This window comes from Nannospalax galili, unplaced genomic scaffold, assembly GCF_000622305.1.
Source record: "Nannospalax galili isolate Female #2095 unplaced genomic scaffold, S.galili_v1.0 scaffold127, whole genome shotgun sequence".
Classification (NCBI taxonomy): domain Eukaryota; kingdom Metazoa; phylum Chordata; class Mammalia; order Rodentia; family Spalacidae; genus Nannospalax; species Nannospalax galili.
In genome coordinates, this window is record NW_008360326.1 from 4,659,468 (window position 1) to 4,680,425 (window position 20,958).

The 20,958-nt window shown below is 40.5% G+C and overlaps 1 protein-coding gene across 2 annotated transcripts in view; it reads left to right on the top strand.

Annotated features, from left to right (window-relative positions):
* Cnot9 (CCR4-NOT transcription complex subunit 9) overlaps positions 1–20,958 on the top strand; it is a 38,248-nt gene that overhangs the window by 5,589 nt on the left and 11,701 nt on the right. For both annotated transcript variants that reach the window (XM_029560009.1, XM_008825715.3), the window contains exons 2-4: positions 6,856–7,035; positions 8,487–8,602; positions 13,976–14,085. In XM_029560009.1, coding sequence (XP_029415869.1) covers positions 6,856–7,035; positions 8,487–8,602; positions 13,976–14,085 — 406 coding nt within the window. The remainder of the gene's footprint in view (positions 1–6,855; positions 7,036–8,486; positions 8,603–13,975; positions 14,086–20,958) is intronic.

Here is a 20,958-nt window from a genome sequence, read left to right on the forward strand (position 1 = left end):
TCACAGAGACCCACCTGCCTCTTGCCTCCTGAGTGTTGGGATTAAAGGTGTGCACCACCACGCCTGGCATTATTTTTTGTTTTTGAAGCAGCATCTCACTGTGTTAGCCCTGGCTGGCCTGGAACTTTTTAGAGATCTGCCTGCCTTTGCCTCCCAAATTTTGGGATTAAAGGCCTGCACCACCACATCTCGGCTATTCTATTTTTTTATGTCAGGGTTGTGTGTGTGTGTGTGTGTGTGTGTGTGTGTGTGTGTGTGTGAGAAAGGACAGTTTGTAAAAGTCAGTTCTCTTCTTCTACCATGTGGGTTCCAGGAATGGAACTCAGGTTATTAGGTTTGATGACAAGTTCCCTTAGTGGCTGAGTCACCTTGCAGACCCTACTTTCATGTTTTAGCTATTTTGAAACTAAACATGGTGGCACATGTCTATAATCCCAGTACTTGGGAGGTAGAACAGGGAAGATTGCTAAAATTTCAAGGCCAGCATGGTCTACATAACAAGTTTCAGGCCTACCTGGACTACATAATGAAACCTTGGCTCAACAAACAAAAAATAAACAGCAACAAAATGTTTTATGAAAAAAATGGGCCTAATTTATGAAGTTATAAGGACAGTTAAGTTATAATTTGATGCTTTCAACATTATTTAGAAAGTACCTTTTTTTCATCAGAACATTATCTTTATGTTAATTTTCAAAAGCACTTGTTAGGTATGGTAATGTGGGCTTATGATCCCAGCACTCAGGAGGCAGAGGCAGGAAGAGCTCTCTGAGATCAAGGCCATCCTGGTCTACATATTGATTTCCAGGAACAGTGGGACTATGGGGAGACTCTTATCTCAACAGAACCAAACAAATCAAAACACATGTTGAACCACAGTCTTGAGAAAATTATCTCTAGTTTAATCCCATAATTCCTTTATTCACTGTCACATAGTAGGAAAACTCAACCATTCTCTTTTTAAAAAATTCCAGCACCCACATGGCAGCTAACAACTGTCCATAACTCCAGTCCCAGGGGAGCCGACAGGCTCTTCCGACCGCCACAGGCATTGCACGGCACAGGTGCATTTACCTACATGCAGGCAATACACACATACACATAAAAAATAATAATAAATTTTTTAAATTTATTTTTATTTTCAATTATATTTATGTTTGTGTGTCTATGGGATATGTGCATGTGAATGAAGGTACCTGAAAAGTCCAAAAAGGACATCCAGTCCCCTGGAGCTGGAGTTATAAGAGGTTGTGAGCCGCCTTATGTGAGTGCTGGGAACTGAACTCGGGTACTCTGCAAGATGTTTGTTTTTTTGAGACAGGGTCTCTCTGTAGCCCCAGCTGTCCTGGAACTCTCTATAGATCAGGCTGGCCTTGAACTCAAGATCTACCTGCCTTTACCTCTGGAGTGCTAGAATTAAGGGTGTGTACCACCATGTCCAGCTATGCTCTGCAAGATCTTAACCACTGAGCTATCTCTTCAGCCCCTCAGCTATAAGAAATCCATCAGCATCAATTTTTCAATTCACCAAAGGAGGGAAATGTTTCCAGTTTATGGATAAATGTTAATGTGTATATTTTAAATAATTTACAAATGTCTTTCTACTATTCACACTTCATTTGTGATGATAGCAGTTTGCTATTGATGACTCATAGGTAGATAATGTTCCTGAGCTAAGTTTTGTTGAAAGGGAAAAAGTATTCATTTGAAATACATTTTATATATACAAACTACTCAATAGAAAAGTAGAGTAGTTCTCTGTTAAGTTTTGATAATATTTTTTAAATTTTATTATTTTTATTTTATGTGTATGCGTGTATTGCCTGCATGTAGGTAAGTGCACCCGTGTTTGTGCAGTGCCCACGGAGGTCAGAAGAGGCTGTCTGATCCCCTGGGTCTGGGGTTACGGACAGTTGTTAGCTGCCATGTGGGTGCTGGGATTTGAACCTGCATCTTCTGCAAGAACAACCAGTGTTCTTAACCACTGATAATATTTTTTAATGCATTTGTTAAAAGGAAGGGGCTATTGACTTTAATGGGTTACAAGGAATAATATAATAGACACTAGAACCCTTTTCTAATTTTGGAGTAAGTATTGAAGATAACTAATAGTCTAAATCAAACTTCTCATAAATGATTTTGTGACTGGGTATGTACTAGTAGGTGAACTCACTATGCAAATACAGCTGTTAATGAGCTATGTTATAACAATACTAAAGAAAGTTCTGTTAGAGTTCTAAGAAATAATTTCTTCAAGTTGGAGGGATATTTGTGATTTCACTCCTATAGACCAGACGGGGACACTGATTCTAGAAAGTAGTCTTAGAGTTTAAATTTAATTATACCATACATATATTCCCTGTGTGACCTTGACTATGTTAAACCTTTATTAACCTCCTTCTTGGCATTTAGAGGATAAAATGGAGTAATCTACAGCACCTGGCTGTGCTCAGTAATTATTGCCTCCTAATAACAATTTATAGAAAACACAGACCTCATCTATAGCAGCAAAAAATATCTATGATTGTCTAGAGCTGGTTATGGGGTTTACTGAAAGAGGCCCTGGAAGAGTTTCTGGGGGAAATAAAAGTGATTTGTATTGTAATTGTTGTGATGGTTACTCAGATGTATACATTTGTGAAAACTCACTGAAGTGTACACTTAAAATGGGTGTGCTTTTATTGTATGTGAATTATAGTTCCATGAAACTGAAATTTCTCTCTTAAAACAGAAGTAAATAGTTGCTAAGATTTTGGAACTGAGACTGGTAGTTATTTACTATAGTGCCTTCACTTTAACCATAACAGAACTGAATAAATATACCTTAAGTCACACAGCTCTATAAATGGCTAGAATGGGTTTTGAAGCCACTTGGTGCTCCCAATCCAGTATGCATCCCATTTATGATCATACCTTATACAGTTTCTTGAAAGTTGAGGTCTTACCTACTCTATAAACTTTTTTTGTTATTATTGTGGGGGGGGGTGATGTGTATGGGCGTGCAGGCTTGCATGTGCCATAGCACCTGTGCTGGATACCTTTAGTTGTCAGTTTGACACACCTGAATAAAGGAAACTTCAATTGAAGAATTTCTCCCATTGGATTGGCCTGTGGGGCATTTTCTTGATTGTTGAGTGACATGAGAGGGCTCAGCCCACTGTGGGCCATGCCACCCCTGGTAGATGGTCCTGAGTGAATAAGAAAGCAAGGAGCATGGGCCAAGGGAACAAGCCAGTCAGTAAGCAGCATTCCTCCATAATCTGTGCTCCAGGTTCCTGCCCAGAGTTTTTATTTTATGTGTATGAGTCTAATTTTATGTGTATGCATGTATGTAAGTGTACCCATGTCAGGCAACTCCTGCAGAGATCAAAGAGGACATGGGATCCCCTGGAACTGGAGTTAAGGATGGTTGTTAGCCATCATGTGGGTGCTGGGAACCGAACCCAGGTCCTCTGCAAGAGCAGCCAGTGCTCTTAACCACTGAGTCATCTCTCCACCCTATTTTTAATTTGATAAACATTCCTAAGTTTTGATCCCTGTTTGCAATACGAAGAGTCCATGAATCGCCTGCAATTATATATAGAACGATTTTAGTTTTTGCAACTATTTTTCCTGAGATCCGTAGTTTTCTTTTGATTCTTGAAGGATCTAGGCCTCAAAATATGTTAACCTCTGCTCTCATAGTCAATATCCTGCTGCTGTTAATGTTTTTCAAGATAATCTCCAATAGGAAAGTCATAGGCGAACCTCCTCATGAGTAGCTGGTTCTTCGGGCCCTAATGCACCCTACTACGTGTCTTCAGGAAGTAGGATGAGGTGGAAATCTGCTAGCTGTTGGGTACCTGTAGTTTTCAAAACTCCTTGTAAAATAAAATAATTACACCTTGATGTGACCATTAAGTACAATTATGTTTAAAAGAAGGATAACACAGTTTCCTCTTCACCACCCCCTTCTTTCACTTCTAATTCACCTTTTAGGAAGACAGTTTTTAGCTTCTTGTGTTTTTGTGAAATGTGTGGCTAAATAACCCTTGTGATTCAGGTAGAGAATGGCATACACACACACACACACACACACACACACACACACACATATTTTTTGGTCTTTTAGAAACAGGGTCTCCCTGTAGCCCCAGCTGTCCTAGAACTCACTGTGTAGACCAGGCTGGCCTTGAAGTCACAGAGATCACCTGCCTTTGCCTCCTGAGTGCTGGGATTAAAGGTGTGTGCCACCACGCCAGCATGACATGTATATTTTTTGAGTTCTTATTATCATCATCAAGATCTAGTGATGGAGTTGTGTTTTTGATGTTTTATTTGGGGATGATGTCCCCAACAAGCTTACTAATTGGTAATACAAAGTAATCTGTATGAGGTCTTGAATTAGATCCCCAGCACTAGCTGCTCTTGGAGAGGACCCACATTTAATTCCCATCACCTAAATCGCAGCTCACAATTGTCTGTAACTCCTCTAGGGGTTCTAGGGTCTCCAAAGCCCTTCTGACCTCCATGGGCATTGCATGCACAAATGCACTTATATACATACAACAAAACACATACATAAAATAAAAATAAAATGAATCTTTTTAAAAACAAAACAAAAAATTATAGTATTATAAAACAGTGCCTGTTAGTGAAGAGTAATTATATTTTACTCTGATAAGTGTGTATTCAGTTGGCTTAAGTACTACTGCAGTAGAGTGAGGGTGAAAATTAATAGGTTGATAAAATAGAGGATCTCAGATGCCAAACTTCCCTCTTGTTGGAATGACTGCAGTGCAGAAGCTAGTGATTGTGTGACCACATTGCCTCCCACTCAAAGAGGTTCCACGGTTCTACGGTGTTTCTGGAGGACATGGCCATGATTTTTGTATCCCAAGTAGGTGTGAGACATTGCCCTTCCAGAGTGCCTGCATCCCTGGCAAAGGGAATATGAGGATGAGACCTGGTGTACAGGAGTCATGGTATGCTGACTGGTGGCTATCAGGCAAGTTGAAGTATGGTGGTGCCTAATACAAGTCACAGGCTAGCTCTTAATTAAGGTCACAGAATTTGCTGATAGTGGTATATATATGATAAGACTTTGGGGGAGGTTGACTGGAATGGGTACTGACCAATTCAGATAGATACTATATTGCTGGATCAGTGTCTCTGAGTCTTCTTTTAGTTATTACATTATAGTATTGGAGGACTCTTTCCATGAGACTAGGCAGAGGACTGGAAACTAAAATTTAGCCTATGAGTTTATAGTGTTTTGTCGGGGGGGGGTGGTCTTTTTGAGACAGGGTCTCCCTGTAGCTCCAGCTGGCCTGGAACTCACTATGTAGACCAAACTGGCCTTGAACTCACAGAGACCCACCTGCCTCTTGCTTCCCGAGTGTTGGGATTAAAGGTGTGCACCGCCATGTCTGGCCCAATGGTTTTTTGTTTTGTTTTGTTTTTTAAGGTGGCATAATGCTCTAAACATGCATTCTCTCTTTAGGTAGGAATGTTACTTCCAAAAATACTATAGTTTTTAAGTTGTGGTCCTTTACTGTCTCCATAGAAAGAGCAAATGTTTACAGGGCTAGAGAGATGGCTCAGCAGTTAAGAACACTGACTCTTGTTGCAGAAGACCCGGGTTCAAATCCCAGCACCCATATGGCAGCTAACAACTGTCTGTAACTCCAGTTCCAGGGGATCTGACAGCTTCCACTGTCCTCCATGGGCACTGCTCGACACGGATGCACTTACTTACATGCACGCATAACACTCATACACATAAAATAAAAATAATAAAATATATATATTTTTTTAAAAGGGCAAATGTTTAAGCAAAACTTCTTCTGAAGGAAGTTACCCTTTCTATCATTTTGTTGGTTTAGGGGCCTTTGATTCCTTGAGAGGTATTGCAAGTAGAAATTTCAAAACAGTTTGCAGCAGATTACTGTAAAGTAAAGCTTAAGCTGCATGGTATTCTAGTCAATTCAGGCAACTTAACTCATTGTTAGGCAAGTGAAATAATGGGAAGCTTATAATCAAGTTGAATAATCAAGTATTATTCAAGTTGAGTAGAATAAACTTGAGTCCACCTCAAAGTTCATCTTAATACTTCATTCTGTTCTTCAAGAAAGGCAGTTCTTTCTGTTTCTTGGCTTTCCATCTTTACAATTACTAGGTCATTTTTAGGTCATTTTTATCACTGTAAAGTTTAATAGTAACTTGTAAGTACTATCTGTGTAATATACTTCATAAAAGAATTGGGTACTACTTCATACCTGAATGAACCAAGATACATTTAGGCCATCTCTTATTGATAGCTGTTTATTTTTCTGCTTTAAAATATCACAATAGGAAACATTTTGGCATATCTTCAGTACAACCCAAACACACTTATAAGATAAACTCCTAAGTCTGGAGAGATAGGTCAGCAGTAATAACTCTTACTGCTCTGTAAGAGGACTGGAGTCCACATCCCAGCATCTATGCCGGTGACTCACAAACACCTGTGTCTCCAGCTCAAAGGGATCTGACACTCCCTTCCAGCCTCTGTTGGCACCCACAGAAACATGTAAATAATAAATCTTCAAATATGTTTCAAAAAAGATAAACTCCTACTGGGTGTGGTGGCACATGCCTTTAATCCCAGCACTTGGGAGGCAGAGGCAGGTGGATCTCTGTGAGTTCGAGGCCAGCCTGGTCTATATAGCGAGTTCCAGGTCAGCTGGGGCTACAGGGAGACCCTGTCTCAAAAAGACCAAAAAGTAAATAAATAAATAAACTCCTAAAATGTATTTCTTCTAAAACCACTACTGCAGGATAAGACTTGGTTTGATTGTAATAAGCTCACATTTATTTTCTTTTTTTCCTCTGAAGCCTGTGCCTACTGCACTGGCTCAGGTGGACAGAGAAAAGATCTATCAGTGGATCAACGAACTGTCCAGTCCTGAGACAAGGGAGAATGCTTTGCTGGAGCTAAGCAAGAAGCGAGAATCTGTCCCTGACCTTGCACCTATGCTGTGGCATTCATTTGGTACTATTGCAGCACTTTTACAGGTAGGTATATATCCATGAGTAGCAATTCATTCATGTCCATCACATGTCTGTTTTTCTCTTTGTTCAAATGATTTTGAAGGCTTTCGAAGGGTGATTTTTAAACATTAGCATTTTTAAGAATCCATTTTAGAGAAAAGTCTAAGATGTTTGTTAAAATGCAGATTTTGGGATTCTCCCTAAGAGATTGAATTTAATTGGCTTGAGAGTCGAGCTCTAAAATCAATATTTAACAGGTAAATCTAAAAGCTATGTAGAGAAAAAGCTTTTAGGAGTACAACAGGATAAATCTATATATCAAGGAAGAACATGGAGATAGTCTAGCAATCATAGGTATGGTCTGGGGAAAGAAAAGATAAAGATGTAATTGATGTAGCCAGCGAGCCAGGCATGGTGGTGCACACCTTTAATCCCAGCACTCCAGGCCAGCTAGGGTTACAGGGGGACCCTGTCTCAAAAAAAGATACAATTGATGTAGAATTAAAGGTGGGTAGGTGGGTATGTGTGTACATTAAAGAGCAAGTAACTGGGAATGGTGAGATTGGCAACCTGAGATGGAACCGAAGAACAAACATAGAAGAAGGAAAGAACCAACTCCTGCAAGTTGTCCTCTGGTCTCCACACATGTGCCATAGCGTGTGCACATAAACAGGCCGGTGGGTAGGTAGGTGGGTCGGTGGATGGATGGATGGATGGATGTGTAAAAATAAAGAATAAATGACTAAAATTTGATTCAGACTAGAATGGTGATTGGTGGAGAATAAATTAAAGTGGAACAATCTTAAGATACCAAGGTAGTAGGACAATTATCCTTTAAACTGTTACTCCAAGTTGCTAATAATCTTTCATATCTGGTAAATTCATATTCTGTCCTTAATACATGTAGCCAAGAATCTTTTAATGTTATGGGAGCATTTTGACCAAAGATTTTGCAATTAAGATAAATGGAATTTTGTTCATCATCAATCTCATCAGTATAACTTAAAGCAGAATGTTAATTAAGCTGCAAAATCTATGAGGAAGGGTAGGAGACCCCAGTTGTCTCCATAGAAATGTTCCTAGAGATACATATAGAAATTTTTCCTAGTTCAGTATGTTTGTGATGAAAGAATAATTCAGTTTTTCTAGGATGTGTGGAATTAAGATGACCTTTTAAGATTGTTATTCGTTTTGTTTTTTTTTTAATATTTCGTTTATTTATTTTTTTATTTTTTTATTTTTTTTGTCTTTTTGAGGCAGGGTCTCCTTGTAGCCCCAGCTGTCCTGGAACTCACTATGTAGACCAGGCTGGCCTCAAACTCACAAAGATCTGCCTGCCTCTGCCTCCCAAGTGCTGAGATTAAAGGTGTGCGCCACCACACCTGGCAAGATTGTTATTTTTTAGTACCATGACAATTTAGTTTTGTAATTATTACTCATCTGGGATTCATTTTGTTTTGTTTTTTTTTCCTCAGGAAATTGTGAATATTTATCCATCTATCAACCCTCCCACCTTGACAGCACACCAGTCCAATAGAGTTTGCAATGCTCTGGCATTACTGCAGTGTGTGGCCTCACACCCAGAGACCAGGTAAATGTTTTGTGGGAGTTGGTAAGGTGATAGGGGTAGGTTTTGCTTAATAAGGTCCCTCTATTATCTGAGTGATCAGAGAAGGAACTTGCAGTGTCATGTGTGCAGGTGAAATTTTATGTCTCTGAGTTTTGTTTTGTTTTTTTATTTTATTTGTTATTTTTAATTTTTTGTGTATGAGTGTATTGCCTGCATGTAGGTAAGTGCACTCGTGTCATGTAATGCCTGTGGAGGACAAAAGGGGCCGTCGAATTCCCCTGGAACTGGAGTTATAGACAGTTGTTAGCTGCCATGTAGGTGCTGGGATTTGAACCTGGGTCTTCTGTAAGAACTACTAGTGTTCTTAACCTGAGCCATCTCTCCATCCACATCTCTGGGTTTTTTAAATATGCTTTGTTAGTTGGTTTTGGGGTTGTTTGTGACTACTTGGGGTTAAGATGGGTTGTTTGGTTTTGGATTTCGTTTTTTAATTTATTTTTATGTATATGAGCGTTATTCCTGCATGTATATAAGTGCACCTGTGTTGTGCAGTGCCCACAGAGGATAGAAGATGTTGGATCCCCCCTAGAACTAGAGTTAAAGACCGTTGTTAGCCACCATGTGTGCTAGGATTCTAACCCAGGTCTTCTGCCAGTACTCTTAACTGCTGAGCCATCTCTCTAGCCCCTGGTTTTGGATTTTTGAGATAGGCTTTTTCATTGTTGTTTTGCTTCAATTTTTGTTTTGTAGCTCAGGCTTGCCTGAGACTTAATCCTACCCCCTCTTTCTTTCAAGTGCTGAGATTACAGGTGTGTACCATCATACCCACCTTTCTCTTGTTTTCCTTTGACAGTTGACATGTACATTTCTCCATTATTAAGTTTGCTAGCCATTTTTCAAAGTTTCTGGTTTCATATTTGAAGGAAATGTCTTATGTTTTTAAAATGAAGCAGAATACAATTTCACACCTTAACATCATAACAGTACTGAAAATATCACTAAACACCCTGAACATAAATAGATGAACAAATAATTTCATGATTTTCTAGTGTTCTAAGGAAAAAAAAATTTTGTTACCTTAAAAGTGTTCTCATTCAGTGATTCAATTCTGAGTATAAAACCAGAGCTTTAAGCCTGGCATGGTGGCTCACACTTGTAATCCCAGCACTCTGGAGGCTGAGACAGAGGCTCTCATCAAGTTTTAGGCCAGCCTGGGCGATAGAGGGAGACCCAGGCCAATGTGGGCTACAGAAGACTCTATCTGAAAAAATAAACAAAATTAAGAGGGCCAGAGCACTGGCTGCTCTTGTAGAGGACACGGATTCAATTCCCAGTATCCATATGGTGACTGACAACTGTCCCACTTCCAGGTGAATCTGATGCCCTCTTCTGATCTCCACAAGCACTCAGGACACAAGTACACTTACATGCAGGCAATACACTCATACACATAAAATTAAGAAATAATAATAAAATATTTTTTAATTAATTATGTAATGATTTTAATTGTGTTCAGTTAAATCAGTCATCTCATAGCAATGAATTTTTTTTTTTTTTATGTGTATGAGTGTTATGCCTGCATGTATATATGTGCACCCGTGTTGTGCAATGCCTTTGGAGGTCAGAAGGCGTTGGATTCCCCGGGAAATGGAGTTACGGATGGTTGTTAGCTGCCATGTGGGTGCTGGGAATCAAACCCAGGTCCTCTGTAAGAGCAGTCAGTGCTCAGTGCTCCTAACTGCTAAGCCATCTCTCCAGCCCCCCTTCTTTTTTTTTTAATGTGTATAAGCGATATTTTTTTTTTTTTTTTTTTTGGTCTTTTTGAGACAGGGTCTCCCTGTAGCACCAGCTGACCTGGAACTCACTATGTAGACCAGGCTGGCCTTGAACTTACAGAGATCCGCCTGCTTCTGCCTCCTGAGTGCTGGGACTAAAGGTGTGTGCCACCATGCCCCGTGAGGAATGAATTTTTAAAGTGCAGCATTCACATGACAGGAAAGTAAAGTGTGTGTTAAGCATATGGCCATTTCTGCTTCCTAAATCTGTGGAAGTTACTATTTCATTATTGTTGCACAATACATGGCAGATAGCAAGAATTTAGTAAATATTTTTTAAATACTTTTTTCCATTGGACCCAGATTTGACTTCAGAATCCTTCTTAACATAATACTCTAAACAGCCTCTATAATACACAGGACTTGGCATGCAAGTTAAAACTTTTTGCCATACTGTCATATGTGGGAAAGTAAACAAAATCCTGTTCAAGAGTCTACTTTAGGGCTGGCAAGATGGCTCAGCAAGTAAAAGGGCTTGCTGCCAAGCCTAACAATCTGAATTTGATCCTCAGGACCCACATGATGAAAAGAGAGAATCACCATGGCATGAACATAACCCCCTAAAAACATATAGATAAATGTGATTTTTTTTTTTAAATGTGTATGAGTGTATTGCCTGCATGTATGTAAGTGCACCTGTGTTGTGCAGTGCCTGCGAGGACAGAAGAAGCCATTGGATCCCCTGAAACTGGAGTTACGGACAGTTGTTAGCTGCCGTGTGGGTGCTGGGATTCGAACCTGGGTCTTCTGCAAGAACAACCAGTGTTCTTAACCGCTGAGCCATCTCTCCAGCCTGATAAATGTAATTTTAAAATGTAAATCTGCTTTGTAACCTTTTTGTTTTTATATGCATCAATGCTTTGTCTGCATATAAGTGCACCACATGCATGCAGTGCCTGCAGAATCCAGAAGAAGGCATCATCTCCTTGGGCTGGAGTTATAGACAGTTAGCCACCAGGTGGGTGCTGGAACCAAACCTGGGTCCTCTGTATGGGCAGCCAGTGCTCTTAACTACTGAGCTGGCTCTGTAGCCGCTGCCCTGCTTTGTAACTTTTAATGGTCCCTGAGACACTTATTAAAGACCAGTCTGGGCTGTATAATATAGTGAGACCTTCCTTTGTCTAAAAAAATCCACAAAAGAGAATTATTTCTATGTCCAAAAATGGGAATTATTTATATCTACTTAACAGAAGTACATAGACAGATGTTCCTATTAGTTATCTGACATTAACTACAAGTGAATTTTTTTTAAATACTTGATGTATTTGATGATGTGCCTAACAAAAAAGAAAATTGTGCTTTTAAGCCAACAATTAGCTGGACATGGTTATGCATGCCTATAATCCAGGCACTTAGGTTGAAATAGAGGGATCAGGAGTTCAAGGTCATCTTTAGCTACATAATGAGTTCAAGGCCAGCCTAGGCTATATAAACCCTATCTCCAACAACAAACAAAAGAAGTATAGCAAATAAGCAATGGCTTTTGAGACAAAGTCTCTAGGCTGGCCTCAAATTCATGATCCTCCTGTCTCAGGAAAGCTCCTGGGTGTTGGGGCTATATATAGATGTGCACCAGCACATCTGGTCTTAGCTATTGTAACTTGGCTTCTTTTTGTTTTTTTAAAAATATTTATTTATTTTTATCTTATGTGTATGCGTGTGTTGCCTTCATGTAGGTAAGTGCGCCCGTGTCGTGCCATGCCTGCCGGAGGTCAGAAGAGGCTGTCGGATCCCCTGGGACTGGAGTTACAGACAGTTGTTAGCTGCCATGTTGGTGCTGGGATTTGAACCTGGGTCTTCTGCGAGAACAACCAGTGTTCTTAACCACTGAGCCATCTCTCCAGCCCCCCCCCCCCTTTTTTTTAAGTTCACAATAGGATGCTGTAAGTTAATCAGTTTTTTATGTACTTGGTGCTGATTTAAAGGGAAAATCATGTTGCTTTAGCATGGCTGTTGGTTTCCATTCTGCCATTGACCCCTTGAGCTGAGTACGTCTATGGTGGGTAGAAGAGGGCAGGAGGGTGCTCTCCTAGACAGTGTACGCATCTCTGGCTTCTTTCTACTAGATGCCAGTCGCCCTCAACATATCTCACTTCTGACAAAATGTCTCCAAAATTGGCACATCTCTTAGGGGACAGAATTACACATTTCAGAATGTGGATCAAGACTAATAACCAGTGGGCATGGTGGTTGTACACTTTAATCCCACCACTTTGGGAGGTGGAGGCAAGAGGATCAAAAGAAAGCAACTATTATCAGGTTTATTTGCTGTGATGTTTGTTTGTTTGGTAGGCTTCAAACGCAACTGTGAAACTTGAGTGTCTTATTTTTTCTATTAAAAATCATGAGAAGGCTGGGCATGATGGCACTCTGGAGGCGCAGGCAGGCAGTGAGTTCAAGGCCAGCCTGGTCTACACAGAAAGTTTCAGATCAGCAAGGGCTACATAGTGAAACCCTGTCTTTAAAAAAAAAAAAAAAAAAAACTAATGATGAATAACATTCTATCTTAAAAATTTCTTATTCTTTGGACTGAACAGATGGCTCAGCGGTTAAGAGCACTGGCTGCTCTTGCAGAGGACCCAGGTTCAAGTCCCAGCACCCACATGGCGGCTAATAACCATCTTTAACTCCAGTTCCAGGAGATCTGATGCCCTCTTCTGACCTCTGAAAGCATTGCATGACACGGGTGCATTGACCTACATGCGAAAAATACACACTCGTACACATAAAATTTAAAAATAAGCTGGGAGTGGTGGTGCACGCCTTTAATCTCAGCATTTGGGAGGCAGAGGCAGGTGGATCTTTGTGAGTTCAAGGCCAGCCTGGTCTACATAGTGAGTTCCAGGACAGCTGGGGCTACAGGGAGACCCTGTCTCAAAAAGACAAAAAAATAATAATAATAATAAAATCTTTTTTAAATAGAAAAAAATTCCTTATTCTAAGATTCTACAGTGTGGGTCCTTAGACAAGACTCCTATATTAAAATTCACCCACCCAAGGTTCAAGGACCATTGCAGAAGAGGGGATGGAAAGATTCTAAGAGTCAGGGAGGAGGTGCATGACCATATGAAATTAAGAGTTCCGCAGGCTCCTGGGACTCTCGTACAAACCTACAGCCCTGTTGTCAGCATACACAAGACCCATACAAACTCAAGCTGACAAAAACCTAGCACAGAACTGTGGAAATGGAGAGCAGACCCCAATCTTAAATGAGAAAGAGCTGATCTTAAAGGGACAAACTCTAGATAGGCTCACTAGACCTCAGTGAATGAACTTGCCCTGAGGGATATCTGGGCACTCTAACTTGACATGATAGGCCTTAACAAAAATGACAGAATGTATGAATTGGGGGTGGCGGGGGGGCACTATGGGAGGGAGCCAGAGGGGAAGGTGATAAAAAGATGATCAAGATTTTCTGTATTAAATGCATAAAAGGTTTAAAACAATTCTTTTTTTTTTAATTCCTTATTCTCACATTGTTACAAATTGTTAACCAACATGGAAATTTGATGTGTAGACGTTAACAGTGAGCTCTGAATATGGCTGTTTTTTCTTCCAGGTCAGCTTTTCTTGCAGCACACATCCCACTTTTTTTGTATCCCTTTTTGCACACAGTCAGCAAAACACGTCCCTTTGAATATCTTAGACTCACCAGCCTCGGAGTTATTGGTAAGTTATTTTTGTTTCTTTTTTCTTTTTCTTTTTCTTTTTCCTCTCCCTCCGTTTTTTTGTTTGTTTGTTTGTTTGTTGGCAGATTTTTAATTGGGGTTTATATGGGTTGGGATGGTATGCCCCTCCCTCCCAAGAAATGTCCATTTTAATCCTCCTGAGGTATTTTCTGGAACTTTCTCTTTGTCTTTGTGCCACTCTTGTTGCCAGCAGTAGCTTCAGGCCCACTGCTAGCTGCTCCTTCTCAGAAGAAAATTTCCTTTTTTTCTTGGAGACACTCTTGCTCCCTCTTCAGGGGCCATTTCCTCCTTAGGTATAGACTTCTTTTAGGAATAGGAAGGTTTGTGCTGGTAGCAGCAGTCTCTTCAGGATCACTAACCAGCTCCTCCTTGGAGAGAGCTTTCTTTTTCATTGAGGGGAAGAAACAGGTTGCTCTTCTTCCATTCCATTTCCTGAGGCGCCTTTTGGGGCTTTGGTTTTTTTCTTCTTTTTTGGTTTTTCATATGTCTCACAGAACAGGGAGAATAGGAATTCACACCCTTTTGGTTCTTTTGAGACAGCATCTTCCTGTATTTCTGGTATTTTGTTTCTCTTGAGATGTAGGCTAGGCTAGCCTCAAACTCACTATGTAGCTGTAGAACCCTTGAACTTGTGATCTTTCTACCTTCATCTTCCAAGTACTGGGATTACAGGCATTCATTACCATGCTTTCAGTATATCTTTCAATGCAGTACTAGCAATTGAACCCAAGGCTTCATGCATGCTAGCCAAGTACTCTAACAGAGCTACACCCTTAGTCCATTATTGCTAAGTTATTAGGGATATTTTGCAAACCGAAACTCTTACTCATAATAGTGGTCTAAGTTGTGTGGGTTTTTTGTGTTTCTGTGTGTCTTTGATGTTGTCTCATTCACTAATAAAATGCTTCTTTACTTTTCTTGCCATTCTAAATGTTGTTAGCGAAGCTGTAAGGGCCAGTATTTAAGATGGAATTTTAGCATCAAATTATAGAGTAAAGAATAAGAACTTAATTTTTTTGTTTGTTTGTTTTTGTTTTTTTGAGACAGGGTCTCCCTGCAGCCCCAGCTGTCCTGGAACTCACTATGTAGACCAGGCTGGCCTTGAACTCACAGAGATCTGCCTGCCTCTGCCTCCTGAGTGCTGAGATCAAAGGCGTGCACCACCACGCCCAGCTAAGAACTTAATTTTTTTTTAATTATATTTAGGATTGAACTAAGAGCCTTGCACTAGCTTTACCACTGAGCAATGTCCCCTACCTTTTTTCATTTTTTTAAATTTGACACAAGGTCTCATTAAGTTGCTGTGGCTGACCTTGGACTCAGAATCCTTCTACCTCAGTCTTCTGAATGACTGGGATGACAGACATTTTCCATCATGCCAGGCAAGAACTTAATTCAACAGAGTTATTACAAGAATAAGAATTTGGGTACTGGAGAGATGGCTCAGTGGTTAAGAGCATTGGCTGCTCTTGCAGAGGACCCGGGTTCAATTCCCAGCACCCACATGGCAGCTATGAACCGTCCTTAACTCCAGTTCCAGGGGAATCTGATACCTTCTTCAGACCTCTGCGGCATTGCACAGCACGGGTACACTCATATACATGCAGGCAATACATTCATACACATAAAATAAAAAAATAAGCGCCGGGCATGGTGGCACACACCTTTAGTCCCAGCACTTGGGAGGCACAGGCAGGCGAATGAATCTCTGAGGGTTGGAGGCCACCTTGGTTTACATAGCAAGTTGGCGACAGGGAGACCCTGTCTTAAAAATTAAAAAAAAAAAAAAAAAAAAACAGAATAAAAATTTGCGGGAACTGGAGAGATGGCTCAACTTGCTGTTCTTAAAGAGGACAAGAGGACCTTGTTCAGTCCCAGTATCCACATGATTCCACTCAACTGTCTATAACTCCAGTTTCAGGGGATCTGACTTCCTCTTCTGTCCTCTGCACATGCATATGGTACACATACATACATGGAAACAAAACACTCATACACACAAAAGTAGATAAATCTTAAAAAAAAAAAAAAAAAACAGGCATGTGACACGTGCCTGTAAAACCCAGCACTCAGGAGGCAGAAACAGGTAGATCTCTGTGAATTCAAGGCCAGCCTGGTCTACATGGTGATATAGGCCAGCCAGTGCTACATAGTGAAACCCTATCTCTAGAAAAAAAGAAAATAAGAGTAAGAGTTTGAATTTGGAGCTGGGGCTCTAGCTCAGTGACACAGTGCCTGCCTAGCATACACAAGGCCTTAGGTTCAGGCCTAGCACCTCACCACCCCAAAAAAGTTAGAATCAGGACTTGTCTCCCTTTCTGTTGTTTGTTTGTTTCTGTCTTTTTGAGACTGTAGCCCTAGCTTGCCTAGAACTCACTATATAAACCAAACTGGCCTGGGACTCACCGAGATCCACCTGCCTCTGCCTCCCAAATGCTGGGATCAAAGGTATGAGCCACCGTGCCCGGTTAAGTTCTTTCTTAATTTCAGCGTTTGCCATCTGCTTTTTCACCTAGGTTTTCATGCGCCAGTCAATTTCTCATGCACACTAGGCCAGTTCTCTACTGCCAAACCTTGTCCCCAGCTGCCCATATACATTTGTTATGGAGGTTGTATGAGAAATACTTGGGACTTACATACTTCCATCCTGGTCTCTCCTTCCATGTGATTTATGGATTCTCAATGTTAAAGGACAGAATTAATGAGCGCAAGAAGAACAGAAATGAAAAGCAGATTGGTTTTTTTTTGGGGGGTCTTTTTGAGACAGGGTCTCCCAGTAGCCCCAGCTGTCCCTGGAACTCACTATGTAGACCAGGCTGGCCTTGAATCACAAAAGATTGCCTGCCTCTGCCTCCCAAGTGCTGGGATTAAAGGCATGCACCACCACGCCTGGCAGTGTATGTTTTTATTTTATGCGTATAAGTGTTATTACCTGCATGTATGTAAGTGCACCCATGTTGTGCAATGCCCGCAGAGGTCAGATGAGGGCATCAGATACCCTTGAGCTGGAGTTACAGGTGGTTGGCAGCTGCCATGTCGGTGCTGGTAATCAAATCTGCATCCTCTGCAAGAGCAGCCACTGCTCTTAACCACTGAGCCATCTCTCCAGCCCCACACATTTCTATGTAAGCCCTTTCTTGATACTGTTTTCTTACAGTTTTGCTTAGGTACTACCCAAAAAAAGAATATTGATCACAAACTTTGGTTGGTTGGATTACTGATTTTATATTCAATCTACATTCAAGGTCTTGTGATTATAAACTATAAATTGGGAGCTTTTTTGAGACAGAGTCTAGCCCAGGTTAGCCTTGAACTCATTGTGTAGTCAAGGATGACCTTGAGTTCCTGGTCCTCTTGCCTGTGCCTCCTAAGTGCTGCCATTATAGGCATGTGTCACCAGGCCTGGTTTATGTGGTACTAAGGATCAAACCTCATACATGCTAGGGGAAACACTTTTCTAACTAAGCTACATCCCCAGGCCAGGAAATATAATTTAAATTTTTGCTATTTCCATGACATATTTCTCAAATATACTTCATTCTAATTTTTGTTTTGTTTTTTGAGACAGAGTCTCACTTTGTAGCATTGGCTGACCTGTATAGACCATGTTGGCCTGGAACTCACAGAGATCTACCTACCTCTGCCTCCCAAGTATTAGGGTTAAAGAAAAGCATGTGTCACCATGCCCTGCTATTCTACTTTCGAAGACTAATTATTGGGGCTGAGAAGATGGCTCAGTGAAAAATGTGCTTGCTGCTGAGCATAGTAGCACACACCTTTAATCCCAGCACTTGGGAGCCAGAGGCAGAGGTGGATAAATTCTGTGAGAGTGAAGCCTACCTGGTCTACATAGTTCCAGGCCAGCTGGGTCTAGAGAGAGACCCTGTCTCAAAAAGATAAAAAAGAGAGAGAAAATGTACTTGCTGTCCAATCATGAGTTTAAGTTCCCAGCACCCATAGGAAAAGTTAGTCATGGTAGCACTCACTTATGATCCCTACATTGGTGTGCAGAGACAGGGGGAATTTACATATAGCACAAACACAAAAATTAAAAATAAATGAATAAATAAAAGGAATAACCATTACCTCATACATCCCAAATGAATGCTACTGCATTTTACATTTCCCCTAAAGTAGTATTACAGTATTTGAAGTCTTATTTTTGAGGTTTTAGGATAAAAGTTAAGAGTGAAGATATTAAAAACCAAAAAAGATACTTCTTTTTTCCAAAGCTAGCTATGGTGGCTCATGCTTTTAATCTCAGTACCCAGGAGTTTGAAGCAAGAGGTTCACTGTGAAATTGTGGTCAGTCTGGGCAGCTAAGTAAGACCCTGTCTCAAAGAAAACAATATTCTAGGCGACCTAGCCAGTTGCTTATCTCACATGTATTTCCTGAAGCTCTATTTCTCCAGGTCAGTTGAGACAACAAGCAAAAGGTTAATACTGAGCCAAGACATTGTCTTATAATAAGCTCAAAGCTTTTCACACAAGTGAATATAAATGAAATGACACATGAGACCAGTTAGAAAATAGTCGAAACTGAGTAAAACTGAAAACAAAAACACCATAATTCATGAGGTGTAGCTAAAGCAAAGCCTTCGAGAAAATTGGTAGCATTAAATGTCTGTATTAGAATATTAGAAAGCGAAGTCTCTGATCAATATCTAAGCTTTAACCTCAAACTAGAGCCAAACAGAGTGGCACATGTCTGTAATTAGAGCCGTGAGAGGCAGATTTTTTTTCCCCCTGTAGAAATTAGCAATGGATTGCTATGGACTGAGTTGTGTCCTCGAGTTTTCAAAGGGGGAAGCCTTATCTCTAATTTTGAGATAGAAGTAGGACCCTCAGGCTGAAGTTAAGTATCCTTGTAATCAGAGATATCACAGAGCCCCCATGAGGCACACTGATCTCAGCTTCCAGCTTCAAGAACAGCGGAAAATGAAAGAAAGGCCAAGGAACTAGACAATTAGAACAGTTGGTTTTTTTTTAAATATTATGTTTATTTTATGTGTGTGAGTGTATTGCCTGCGTGTATGTGAGTATACCTGTGTCATGCATAGGCTTCGGAGTCCCCTGGAACTGGAGTTAAGGATGGTTCGTAGCTGCCATGTGCGTGTTCTGCAAAATCAGTCAGTGCTCTTAATCACTGAGCCATCTCTCCAGCCCTTGTTTTTTTGTGTTTTTTTTTTAAAGCCAAACCTAAAAGATACATACTGCTTGATTTCCAGACCTGGAAAACCTTGGTATTCAAAACATTTGGGTATTGGTGAAAGATAGACTTTCAGATCATCACAGCAGAAAAGACAGTCCTTGTCAGTAAGTGTAAGTGGTACTGGAACAGTTGGATGTCACTGTGAAAAACAGTGAATCACAGTTTATTCCGGGTACTAAAATATTAAAATAAAATCAGCTCAATGTGAATCTTGGGCCTACATTTAACATCTGGAAAGGCCAGAGATAGAATTGGTTGAGTACTCACTTCAGTTCACATGTATTAAGCTTTATTTTGAATCCCTAGCACTACCCCACCACCCAAAAAGGTTGACATAAATTCTAAAAGAAATAATAATTTGGTATCTGCAATAGACTGCAGTTTGTGCTGGTTGATATAGAGTTTGAGGTATAAGCACTTAATAGATTGCTAGTTCTAGTTAAAACAGATAGTAGTCATAATCTCTCCTAAAGTAACTGATTTTAGTTACAGATTCAAACAACCAAGGCCATTTATAGAAGAGCTAGTGAAACATTGGGCAGTTCATAGATTAGTCATTTATTTAATGTGACTATTGCCCATACAGAGAAGGTATTACTGTGCTATGTCTTATCACCTGGTCAGCATTATCATTTGATTGCATAGGTGGCTAGCAATTCACAAAATAATAGAATTAGGGTGAATTTAGGAGTTATTTATACAGACACCTACAAAGGGAAAGTAGCATTCTCACAACAGTCTAGTGTAGAAGTAAGATTAAAATATCTAGGTGTGGGTATGTTTCTCGTTTGCAACTTTTGCTGTTGGTTGTGCAAAGCAGTGGTCGTGCTGTTTGGGTGGAGAGGTAATAATATGCCTATTATAAAAGTACAGTTAAATGCTGGGTGTGGTGGCACACACCTTTAATCCCAGCACTTGGGAGGCAAAGGCAGGTGGATTTTTGTGAGTTTGAGGCCAGCCTGGTCTATATAGTGAGTTCCAGGGCAGCTGGGGCTACAGGGAGACCCTGTCTAAAAAAAAAAAAAAAAAAAAAAAAAAAAGTACAGTTAATACAGGCATAATGTCTTTGTTATCTAGTAGGCTGCTTTAATACTAATGTAGTATTCTCCCTTAGCTAAAATTTGTGGAGAATAGTTTAATATTATTGTAGATTATTTGATAAGAATCAGAAATAGGGGGATTTGGGGGAGGAATGGTTCAGTGGATAAAGGTGCTAGCCACCAAGCCAAAGAACCTGAGTTCAATCCCTGGTACCCACATAGTGGAAAGAGAACCACTTCCTACAAGTTGTCCTTTCACCTCCACACTCATGCCATAGCATGTACATATGCACACACATACACACAAGTAAATATGTAATTTTTTAAAATCAGGCTAGCGGCAGATTGAGGTGGCACACGCCTTTAGTCCCAGCACTTGCGAGGCAGAGGCAGGCGAATCTCTGTGAGTTCAAGGCCAGCCTGGTCTACATAGCAAGTTCCAGGCCAGCTGAGGCTACAGGGAGACCCTGTCTCAAAGAGATTAAAAAAAAAAAAAAAATCAGGCTAGAGAGATGGCTCGGTACTAAGCTGCTCTTGCAGAGGACCCAGGTTAGATTTTCAGCACTCACATGGCAGCTAACAGCCATCCATAATTCTAGTT